This window comes from Drosophila sulfurigaster, chromosome 3 (assembly GCF_023558435.1).
Source record: "Drosophila sulfurigaster albostrigata strain 15112-1811.04 chromosome 3, ASM2355843v2, whole genome shotgun sequence".
In the NCBI taxonomy this organism is placed as follows: domain Eukaryota; kingdom Metazoa; phylum Arthropoda; class Insecta; order Diptera; family Drosophilidae; genus Drosophila; species Drosophila sulfurigaster.
Genome location: NC_084883.1, coordinates 45,669,266 through 45,681,645, shown reverse-complemented (window position 1 = coordinate 45,681,645; position 12,380 = coordinate 45,669,266). Strand labels below are relative to the sequence as shown.

At 42.9% G+C, this 12,380-nt stretch overlaps 2 protein-coding genes across 6 annotated transcripts in view; one reads left to right on the top strand and one right to left on the bottom strand.

Annotated features, from left to right (window-relative positions):
- LOC133839808 (regulating synaptic membrane exocytosis protein 1) overlaps window positions 1-2,840 on the bottom strand; it is a 63,690-nt gene extending 60,850 nt beyond the window's left edge. For all 4 annotated transcript variants that reach the window (XR_009894140.1, XM_062271388.1, XM_062271389.1 and 1 more), the window contains exon 1: window positions 2,305-2,840. The gene's annotated coding sequence lies outside the window, so the exon portion shown is untranslated. The remainder of the gene's footprint in view (window positions 1-2,304) is intronic.
- Window positions 2,841-7,389: 4,549 nt separating this feature from the next.
- LOC133845232 (nardilysin) lies at window positions 7,390-11,332 on the top strand. 2 transcript variants are annotated; one of them, XM_062279630.1, is made up of 2 exons: window positions 7,390-10,883; window positions 10,948-11,332. In XM_062279630.1, exon 1 carries the CDS (start codon window positions 7,486-7,488, stop codon window positions 10,717-10,719), a length of 3,234 nt encoding a protein of 1,077 aa, XP_062135614.1. In that variant the 5' UTR covers window positions 7,390-7,485; the 3' UTR covers window positions 10,720-10,883; window positions 10,948-11,332. The 2 variants fall into 2 exon arrangements, with proteins under 2 accessions (XP_062135614.1, XP_062135615.1); XM_062279631.1 differs by having other exon boundaries at window positions 11,173-11,330.
- The last annotated feature ends 1,048 nt before the right edge of the window (window positions 11,333-12,380 follow it).

Here is a 12,380-nt window from a genome sequence, read left to right as displayed (position 1 = left end):
GTGCGCACACACACACGCACATACGCATACACCACATATGCCAAAAAAAGGGAGCTAAAAAAGCGCTCGCAGACAGGACAATTGTTTTGACGTTTGAGTAAAAGTTAATTAATTTTTGTTGCTGATTAAAATACGGGGCAAAAATGTGTGTGTGTTAAGCAAAGCAAAAGGAAAATTACAAGCATAAAAGAGGGAGAAACAGTGAATGAGAAAAAGGCTTAAAGAACACACACACACACACACACATCAGTTGCCTAATCCAGCATCAGAAGCAGCAGAAGGATATGCCCCAAGCGTGTATAACATTTTAAACACTTTGACTTTGCCGACATTAATGAATATAAGTATACATATAGAGAGAGGGAAGAGAGACAAAAGAGAGCGAGAGTGAGAAAGCAGACAGTCGAGCGAATAGCAGAGTAGTTTAAAATGCCATTAAATACGAAGAGATGGGCAGCCTGTCAGCTAGGATAGTGACATGTCGGATGGCAGCAGCAGCAACAGCAGCAACAACTCGTCGCCTGCTGTCTATGTGCCTGTGTGTGTGCTTATGTATGTGTGTGGGGGAGCTGTCAGCATGTATAACTGTTGCTGTCAGGATTATGGCTTGTCATATTATGTATTATGGTGTATTTTATTTGCATTCAATTAAAACGCACGTGTCACTCGGCTTCGCATATAAATTGCCAACAAAATGAGGCGAAAAATTATGCAAATGTGACCAAAGGCTGTAAGTTTTTTTTTTGCTTTTTTTTGTATATTTTTGTGCTGTCTGTTTTATGTCGAATTGTAAATGAGTTTTAGTCATAAAAACAGCTGAAGCAAAACAACTTTGTTTACGCTTTGAGCGCTCATAAAAACGTACCTAAAACTTAACCATAGAAAAACCTACACAAATTTGTGCTTTAAAAATCCAAATACGCTTCTTCACTTCGAAGCTGCTCGCTGTCACATAGCAATTGTTGTGGTCATTACGAATAATAATTTTAATGTGCCTGACCTTAATATCGAGCATTTAGTTGAGTGCACAAAATGCTTATTACCAATTGATATGAATCTAAATTAAAATGGCATCATAAAAACACTTTGGCCACTTCGAGTTTTGCGACAGACAGGTGCAGACGCGCACCGAACTTTAATGGTGTCGCCAAGCCAAGGGTGGCTGGGGGAGATTAGACCAAGAATAATGACACCACCTGGCTATCGGGCGCGGTCTGCAAATGTTTCTCTTGGGTCCACTACAGTGGAGCACAATGACGTTGTCCTGGCATTAGACAATTTTCCTCCCTCTAAAGTGGTAGGAGAGTGGTGGGTGGAGGTGGATGCCATCAATATGCTAGGCTAGTCACGTTCAAAAAGTCTTAATCGAAGGCTGCACAGCTGCAGGGCACGGCTTAAAGCCCATTAATTTAAAGCCCCAAAACAGTTTTCAAGTGGCATTAACATGCTGTTGGCCATCGTCTGTCTGTTCGTCTGTCTGTCTGGCGTCTGTTGTTGCCTGGCAAATTACTAACTTAATTATAAATTAATTATCTAACAAAGCATAGAATGGCTGACAAGGCGCCCGAACATCAAAGTATCAATAATTAATCGCCTCGGTAATGTTTTCAATTTCTTGCTTCATTAGCTTGTTTTATTTGCCTCGTCCGTTGAAGGCGTCAGCATCTCAGCCTCAGTCTCAGTCTTTTGTTCTGCTAATCCCAATGAGTAGGTGTCCTGAGGGACTTGAGGAAGACCAGCAGCATATAGTAGTAGTCGACCCTAAGCTTCGTTAATACATATTGTCTAAGTTGCTGGCCAACACAAAAACAAAATAAAACACTTTGCTAAACAAAGAAAATCAATAGCCATTGCCAATGCCGAAAAATGTGTGATGTTTTTGTGTCGAGCATTTTTGATGACGATCGCTGAACATTCGTAACGTAACGAAATAAAATGAAATGAAATGAGTTATGAGTTATGAGTACGCGAGTTTCGAGTTACAAAAGTATGTATAACATTAAATAGATTTATATTCGGCACATGCCAAAGCAGCACATTGAGCATTGAGCACACGGACGTGAGGCTGGCAGGAAACAAAACTGAAACCGGACGTGCGCCTGACGACCATGCCGGAAATTAAACTATTTGTTAGGCGTCCCCCAATCTCGCAGCCGTTCACTTTCATTCAACAATTCATAACAATCTCTTTGGCGCAAAACCAAAATAAATACAAATACAAATACAAGCACAGCACAAAACCAGAATGAGAACTCGCACTGTCACAATTGTTGACATTGACGGACTTTCGAGTTTTTGACTCACCTGCGACTCTGACTTGCAGCCAAATGATTATTTTTCATTTGCGATAGTAATGTGACTTTCTCTCGCCCTCTCTCTCTTTCGCGATATGTACATCTGTGTGTGTGTGTTTTTTTTTTTTGTTATGTTTGTGTAAGACGCGCTTGTTAAATTTCGAAATGGCGCATAATTCTCAAATTTCGGGTATGGCGTATAATTTGCAACACTTGAATGTTGCCACTTGAAAGTTGCTTGCGTTCGTTTGCGCTTCGTTTCGTTGCTGCTTTTGTTTGGTCAGAAAACACTCTTGCACTCTCACATCAACACCGTCACAGTCACAGTTACAATCAAAGTCACACCGTCACACACTCACATCTATTCAACGACTTCACCCACACACAAACACACACCTTGACTGTTGTGGAGTGTTAGAAAACATTGCAGAACGCGCCGCTTGAACGCTGCCTGAAACTGGCTTCACAACTGCTTATTTGGCTGCGGGCAGCTTCCGCGTATTGTGTCCTGTTCACGAAACGGCTCAACTCGAACTGTAACGACGCTCAGCTGCTGCGGCCACAGCCAGTCCATCACCGATTCGTTGCGCTCTCTCTCTCTCTCTTTCTCTTGCTCTGCGCGCTCTCTTTCTCTCTATCCTACGCACCTTCGTGCCACTGGAAAGCTTTCGATGTATGTGCTCGGGTGTGTGTGTGTGGGAAAACCAGCTGGCGCAGCATTAAAAAGTAATATCAATTTCCACCTTGCAAAACGGCGTCGCAACGCGAAAGCAACAGCTAAGCGATTTCCCAGGATGCAGCCAACGTCTGTGTCTGTGTCTGTGCCTGTGTCCATGTCCACACTCGATGGCGCTGTCGATGTCGATGTGTCCATGTCGGTGTTGGAGCTGCTGGAGCCCCGCCTCCTTGCCTACCCACGCATTTATGTTAGGTGCGCGTGCTCTTCACGTTCCGCTTAGTCTACATACACACACACGGACACACGAAGTGTAGACTTTTCCACAATTGTTGCATGCGATGATATTGCGAATGTTGCGTATACGCCAAGGTGAACAATTGTGTTAAATGTCTACAACGCGTCGAGTCGATGCTGCAAAACAAATATTTTTAAAAGTAAACAAAGCATGTAATGCTAGCAAATAAATTCAATTCAATTAAATTTGAATAACTAAGAAAAATTAATAGTCACAAAGATCAAGTGAAGCAAAGTTAAATTAAATTAAATAATATTTTGTATATATTATCAATTAAAGTTAATTTCTAAGTAAATGGAAAATTCCAAAAATAAATAAATTTGTAATAAAAAAGTATTTATGTATATATTATTATACAAAATTAAATGCATTTAAGAGAAATGAAATGTAGTAAAGCTAATCTTTTACAGCTTAAGAATTTGTCTTTCCATTCATTCTATTTTCGCTACAAATTCCCATTTATTTGGGGTATAAGCGGTCAATTTGAGGTGCTGACAAATGCGTTTGACAACTTCAACATGGCTTTCTAACCATTCAAAGCCACAAAACTAAAGGACACAGTGGAACAGTTGGACACACACACACACACACATTGAAAAAAGCGCAACAGGACCAAAATAATTGCGCGTTAAACATGTGCCAGCGTTACGAGGCGCAACAGACGAACTACAACTCAACAACAGCAGTGTGAGAGAGTAAGCCAACGACAAGAGAGTGAGCAAAGGAAGTCAAGAACCGAGAGAGAGCGCGCAAAGCCGAGTGGAGCCGAAGGGCAGAGAGCGCGACTGGAAATGTTCAACTGGTTGCGTTTTTGCAAGCAACAGGATATGTTGGAAGCCTGCAAAAACATCGACAACCACACGAAAACATCGCACACATACACAAACACATATAGAGAAGGCAATCCCCAATAACAATAACAGCAACAGCAGGAACAACAGCAAGCACAGCAGGCAGGCAGGCAGGCAAGCTGACTGGCTGGCTGAATGGTTGGTTGACTGGCTGCTTGGGATGGCGGCAACACCGCAGGGCACGGCTGAGGGAAGGCAGGACAGACAGGCAGAGGACGGCCTACAAACAGTCGCGTGCTTAAAGCCTCAATACCAAAACAATTTGAGAGCGCACAATAAAATTGAATGGGCGCAAAGAAAGGACGAAAGCAACAGCAACAGCAACAACAACAGCAACACGAATACGAAGAAGAAAAAGTGAGGAGGCAGCAGAAAAATGTGCCAAGCGCAAAAAAAAACACACATACACAGAGAAAAGAGAAACGAGAAAAAAACAGTAGAATGTAGAATGTTGCGTGTGAAAGGAGCAGCGCCTGTTGAAGGACGAGCGGCCATTAGAAAGCTGCAAAAGCGAACGGCACAAAAGTTGGCAATGTTTACAGGTAGCCAAGGCAGTCAGGGCAGCCAGCAAGGATGTGTTTGTCTACCCCTCCGTGTTTCGAAGGACACACCAAAAGGTACGCGTCGTGTGTCGATTAAGATGCCGAGCCTTTGTTGTTGCTGTTGCTTTTGGGATTGGGTCGTGACAGACAGTGAGATGTTGAACCGAACCGAAGTGAAGTGAAGAACTGTAGCTGGGCTCCGACTGTCAGCTTATCAATTTGTATGCCTGCAGATATTTATTTATGAATATCCTTTGGATGCTTAAGCGTTAGCTGCGCTCGTTGCGTGCCCGTTCGGTCTTCTCTCACGCCTTTCCGCGCAACGAAATGCCGCGTAATCCTGGACGCATACCTGAGGGTCCGTGCTTGTGTCCAACCAAGCATCTTCGCTCGCTTCATTCTCCATTTGTCCCCATATCTTCGTGCTTTCCCTTTTTGTGAGCGTTTCGCCGTTTCAACGTTCAACGTTCACCGTTCACCGTTTCCGTTTTCTTTCGCTTGTCTGCCATTTTGTCGAGTCCTTTTTCTTAATTTTATTTTTATTGCAGATTGATTTTTTCAGATTAAGTTCGGCCTCTCAGCTTGAGTCTCGACTTTGCTGTCTGTGCGCATTTCTTCTCGCATTTATACGGCGGCATTAAGTCGCTTGTAAAAACTGTTGCCTGTGTTTTCAATTTTTTTTTTCAGGGTCAGCAGCGAGCACCTCCATCTCGCTCAGACCATCACAATGAAATATGAGTCAGCTCGAGAGCTGGCACTGTTGGCTGTTTTTTAAGCCAACTTCTGCTTCAATTAGCAGTACCAGCAGCACCCAGTTGCGAGCAAAAACCAAAACCGACATACAAACAGGAAACCTCTTTACCCATTTCCCCATTTCCTCTATTTTTCATTCCTCTGTTCCCAAACCAACAAAACAACAAGCAACAACAACAACAACAACAGCAGTAGCAGAAGCAGCAAACCATAAGCTCAAAGTAAAAGTAAAACATTTTCATGCAAATGGTTTTGTTTAACCACGAAATATTTTCACCATTCAACACACACACACCTCAAACCCTGAATCGCATACATATGCAAGTATGCATACGGATATGTGTGTGTAGGTGCCGTGCGCGTGAGAGTCCTGCGGCAAAAGTTTTTACTACTCGCAGCGCAGAACAAACAAAATCAAACTGAGCGCAACAAAGTACACAAATATTTACCTACATTCAAACACACACACACACATATGTGTGTGTATACCATGTGGTGCTTGTGTGTGTTTGTGAATATGGTCAGCTGGAAAAGTCATAAAGGTAGCGGATCAAATCCTGATGGCAGCAATAACACTACGACAGATTGATGGAGTTAGCAAAGCGTGAAGCGCTGCGAAGTATGCAACAATAATTTTCAAGTGCTGTCTGACTAAAATGCAAATGGATTCGCTTCAGTAAATGGCAGTCAACTTCGAGGAAGTATTTTTTGTGAATACAACTTTAATATATTGTTAACGCTTTAGCAAGCTTAAGAGCAATTCAGAAAAGCTGCACAACAAACAACTTATCAAAACACAAATAAAAATGCTCAAAACTCTAAATTTAATGTAACCAATTAGCGTTCTATGACTTACGAATTCTTTTATGAAACTCACACCACTAAACTTTTTGTTAAAATTTTTTAATATGTATATTTATTGTATATATACTCATATATGTATATGATTTCTATATAATATATATTAAATAGAGTAATTTTTATATGATTAATGAGTTATGTTTCTTTCAATTTAACTACAGTGAATGCAAAAGGATTCAGAGCAAGCCACACGCTGCTGATCTCTAGCTTATGTTGACATAAATTGCTAATTGCCTGTCCTCAAGCTGGATTAAAATTCTATTAAAGTGTGCAAATGAGAGTGCAACTTCACTTAGACGAACCAAAGGATAGATATATTGGCCAGTGAAGGAGCTTATCATGATTTTTGCCATGATGCGCCATTAGCACAGACAAAAAGAGAAAGAGTAAATTTTGAGCCAAGCTATGAACAGCTTTTGTCAATAGCTGACCTAATCCTTTTACAGGATTTCAATGGCAACAACCAACAACTTAATTATGCAGAATCATAAAGTAGCCGGAACGCTAATGATGCTAATGCTTAAAAGCGAATGCTGCACTCAACGACAAGTGTTTAACAAATGCTTCGAGCACACAGCTCGACTAAGAGATGCTCTGTGAAATACAACTCATTCAAATGATATAATACAGAGTGTTTGTTACCTGCTCAGAGACAAGAACAACAACAAAAGCACTTCATTACAATTTTAATTTGGCATTGTAGCTGGCTCTTTGCCGTTGCCACTGCCAGCGCTTAATTAGAGCAATTTGCGAGCAGGACAAGTGTCCTTAGTCCTAAGACCGAGATCAAGGAAAACGGCTGGCTGAGAAGTCAACTTGCTGTTGTCTCTCTGAATGTTCAATGCAAATAGTTTAAAGGCGGAGTGAAGGGACAATTGAGGCAAGCAAAGTAAGCGTGGAAAACGCGTCTTGTTTTTTTCTATTTACAGCAACGTTAATTGAATTTTCACACCGAACAGCGGCGAACAATATTGAGCCTAGAGCTATTGCTATTGCGCAGAACAGAGAGAGAGATTGTGGAGTACATGGAAGGAGGGGAACGGAAAGACACCCACTAAATGTTTTATTTGACAAAGTAATTAAGTCGGCATAATGTGCATGGAAATTGCTGTCAAGTGGTTCATAATTTGTTTGGCAATGCGGCAGTCAGCTTCTTTATGGACTGCCAAAGGTAAATTCCAAATTGTTAGCTTGAATCGAATCGAGTGTTATGTTTTTGCGTACCCCCAAGCCACGGGCCATGTTCAAACAGTGGTACAAGTGGATACAGAATCGTCCCTCAAAAAGAATGGCTGTCACGCACTTAGAATTGCCCGATAAATCCGAAGGAGACAAAAAACAATATCGCATACTCAACCTATCGAATGGCGTCAATGCCATGCTCATCTCCGATCCCACCGCGCCCGAAGGCAGCTCGTCGAATCTGTCGGCAGCGAAAACACCGAGTAAACAGAGTTCCACAACAACGTTGGAGCAGTTCCATGGCAAGTTGGCGGCATGTGCTGTTCTCGTTAACGTTGGTTCCTTTAGTGAACCGTACGAGTATCCGGGAATGGCGCATTTCCTGGAGCACATGATCTTCATGGGTTCCACAAAGTATCCCGAGGAGAATGCCTTTGATTCGTTTATAGCCAAGTGCGGCGGGTTTAGTAATGCGCACACAGAGAACGAAGACACTTGTTTCTACTTCGAGGTGGAGGAACAGTATCTGGATAAAACCATGGACATGTTTATGAACCTCATGAAGTCGCCGCTCATGCGGCAGGATTCCATGACACGCGAACGTTCCGCCGTGCAATCGGAATTCGAGCAGGTCTATCTGGTGGATGAAGTGCGTCGCGATCAGATACTCGCCAGCATGGCGGGCGAAGGTTATCCGCATCGCACGTTCAGTTGGGGTAACATGAAGTCCCTCAAGGAGATGGTCGACGACGATCATCTGCACCAGACACTGCACGAATTCCGGCGCAAGCATTACGGCTCAAATCGCATGAAAGTCTGCCTACAGGCGACGCTCTCGCTGGACGAGTTGGAGGAGCTGCTGGTTCGCCATTGTTCCACCATACCGCAGAGTGAAGAACCGCCGATGGATATCTCCAAGTATAACTACAGAGACGCCTTTCAGGATAGGTTCTTCAAAGAGGTGCTGCTGGTGCAGCCCATGGAGGATGTGTGTAAGCTGGAGATGACCTGGGTGCTGCCTCCGATGCGTAACTACTACAAATGCAAGCCGGACACGTTCATTGCCCATCTGCTGGGTTACGAAGGCGTTGGTAGTCTCTGCTCCTACTTGCGACGTCGCCTCTGGTGCATGAGCATCATGTCCGGCGTTGGAGCCGGCAGTTTTGACACCAATTCCATCTATTCGTTGTTCAACATCTGTATTCATTTAACCGACGAGGGTTATGCCCATTTGGACGAGGTGATTGCCGCCACTTTCGCTTGGATACGCCTCATTAACGAGTGCAACACGCTGCATGAACCCTACGGAGAATTGCAACAAATTGCGGCGAATAATTTTCGTTTTCAAATCGAAATTCCCTCCATGGACAATGTGCAAAGCATTGTCGATGGAATGCGATTTCTGCCACCCAAAGATGCACTCACCGGCAGCCAGTTGTACTTTGACTACGATGAGGCAGTGATGCAGATGGTCCGACAACATCTGACGGAGTTCCGGTTTAACATTATGATCTCATCGCACATACGCTACGAGCACCACGATTACGATCGTCGAGAGCCCTGGTTTGGCACCAACTACACCAGCATTGGCATGCCCGACAAGTGGCAGGAAATGTGGCACAATCCTGTGCCACATGCGGAACTTATGCTGCCCCAACCGAATCCTTTTGTGACAACAGACTTTACGTTGCAGTGGCTGCATGCTGGCAAGCCGCATCTTTCGAGGCGTCCCAAGCCGCTGATTCGCAATGATATTTGCGAGTTGTGGTTTCGCCAGGATGATACGTTTCTGCTGCCCGATGGCTACGTCAACATCTACATGATCACGCCCATTATGCGTCGCAGTGCACGGGATTATGTGACGGGTGTGCTGTTCACCTACCTGGTGGAGTTCTACATCGCGGAGGAGTTGTACCCGGCGTTAATGGCGGGTCTGACATATGGATTAGATGCCGCCGAGAAGGGTTTGATACTGCGTGTCAGTGGGTACAATCAGAAGCTGCCGCTGCTCATCGACATCATAATTAGGGTGATGAAAAACCTTGTTGTAGATGTAGCTCAAGTAATGTCCTTCAGGGAGCTGAAAAAGCGACAGCTCTTCAATGCGGTCATCAATAGTAAATCACTCAATCTCGATTTGCGTCTCTCGGTGCTGGAGCAAATGCGTTTTACCTTAATGGAAAAGTACGAGATTGTCGACAACATCACTGTGGATGATATTCTCAAGTTCAGGGATAACTTTTATAAACAAATGTACGTTCAAGCGCTTATACAGGGCAACTTTACGGAGCAGGAGGCAAGAGACATTACACAAAAGATACTGAACACTTATGAGAACCAGAAGATCGATAATCTAATCGATCAGCACAATCGCATCATGCAACTGCCAATGGGCGAGCATTATTTGCGGGTGAAGACGCTCAACGGGGACGATCCCAATACAATTATTGTCAACTACTATCAGATTGGCCCAGCCACCATCAAGATGGAGGCCATGCTAGATCTCGTTGATCTAATTGTTGAGGAGCCTTTCTTCAATCAACTTCGCACCAAGGAGCAACTCTGCTATAGTCTGGGCATCTTTCAGCGCATTGGCTACGGCATTATGGCTTATATGCTGATCATTAATACGCAGGAGACGAAATTCAATGCCGACTATGTTGACAAGCGTCTGGAGGCTTTTCGACTGCGAGTGCCTATCATAATCTCCGAGTTGAGTGACGAGGAGTTTGAGCAAATGAAGGACGCGCTGCTCAATAATAAAAGGCTGGGAGATCATGGCCTCTTCGATGAGATGGTGCGCAATTGGGGTGAGATTGTTAGCATGGAGTATGTGTTCAATCGGAATGAGATACAAATTCAAATACTACCGAGCATCACCAAGCAGGATATTCTCGAGTTTCTTGCCTTCAACCAGGACACCAATATGCGCAAACTCTCGGTGCAGGTTGTCGGCTCATCGAAGGTATCACGTCGTTCGCTTACAGATCTGCCCGAAGCCATCTCCGATGCGGTGAGCGCGCGTCACAGCTCAACAACCGGACTGTCTAGAAGGCCGGGATCCTTGGCCATCATTTTGGATGAGGTGCAGCGCAATATATCCGAGGAGCAGCTGCTGTTCGAGCAGATTGGTGACCGCATCCATTTGGAGTTTATTGGCGATACAGGTGATGACAAGCACATCATGGACGTGGCGGCTTTCAAAAAGAAACTGTTTGTCTATCCGCACATTGTCGTCAATCCCAAATATCATGGGTTATAGTCAGCGTCGAGTTCAGTCTCTGGTAACTGTACAACATTATTATTATTTGTCGAGCTGCTGCTGCTGCTGGCAACGCAAGTAAACAAACTTCAGGAGGATGGAAAAGCAACGTGAAACATCGCTAATGGTTGGCGCTATTTGCTGTGGGGGAACTTTTCGCTTTGGTAAGCAACTGACGCCATTTTAATAACGCAAATTACAGTCAGCTGTATAAATTTTTGGACGTAGAAGCGTAGGAAATGGCAATTGCTGGGCAACTGTTGCTGGCACATATTGCGGCTGCTGTTACATACAACCACAGTAACAGCAACAACAACAATAATTCTAAATTATTGTGTATATGTATGCATAAATAAGACAAATACTGAGAGCAAATGCGTAGGCTTGACTACTAAATACTCTAAAAGTAAGCTAACTTAAGACGTACCAAAGAATTGTTGTAATTAATTTTAGATGGATTTCCAAAATCTTTGTACTTTCATTCCTGATGACTTTGAAGAGAAAACTAAAGTAGTGACTAGCCAAAAAAGTACTGTTAATTAAATGCATTTCATATAGTTATGTATACATCAAATAAATGTCTGTTAGCACTCAGAATAAATGAAGAAACTATTGCAAATTTAAATGGGTGAAAGCTTAAATTAAATTGAAGAAACAGCTGAAATTTTAGTTACCGCTTGACCAGGTCCATAGCCAAATGAACTGAACAAACAAAGAGTGCGTTGGCTCAGAAAAAGAGGAAGCTGCTGCTGGCGTTGCCAAGCATTGAGAGCTTCATTATACGAATGAAACGACATTGTTCGCACTCGGACTGATGCTGTGCGTGTGTACGAGTGTGTGTATGTGTGTGTGTGTGTGAGTGGGCTGCCAGCTTGGCAGCCGTCCAACTATGCAGCATTGTTACTCAAATTGTTTGGCATAGTCAGAGTGCTGTTGCAATTTTGCGTCATATTGTTTGCTTATTTCGTTTCGGGACTAAAAATAAGCACACCAACACACTGACACAGACAAAGCAATAACAACAAGGACACGCCCAAAAGCCGCCCACCAATCAACCAATGGCCGCTTTTGCTAATGATAAGCCTTGTTTTCCAGCACATCATTGTTGTTGGCGTTGCTTGTGGCTGGCTTTGCCATAAAATCATTATGATTGCGTTTTATTGTGCCATTGATTTAAGTTTTAATGCTGAATTTATCAAGCGAACGAGTGAAACAACAATAACAACAGAACAGACGTCGTTTTGCGCTTAATGCGCTTAAATCTCTGAATTAATTATGCCTCGCAGAACTTTAAATTCGCACACTGCGAAATGAAACTGAACTAATTAACCAACTAATTATTAATTTAATCACTTCAACTTACGCAAAAGTACATTGTTTTCTCTTCTCTTGTTATTACAGCGAAATTGAGTACTCGAAATGCATTTGGAAAAATGAATAAAGTTTGGTTTTTTTATTTACGCAATAATTTCTTGCACAGTTATGTGTATAAGTATATGTATATCACTTGTTATAATTAATTTATATAGTATAATTATTTATGATCCATTCACTTGATTTATTCCTTTTTTCATTATTATTATTATTGCCAACAAAAAAAGAGATAAATAAATTAAACAATACACAACTTTTTATGACGTCAGAGAATTGATGCACTGCAT

Coding starts and splice junctions, on each gene's coding strand:
- LOC133845232 (XM_062279630.1), top strand. CDS start 7,486: ATGTTTTTGCGTACCCCCAAGCCACGGGCCATGTTCAAACAGTGGTAC.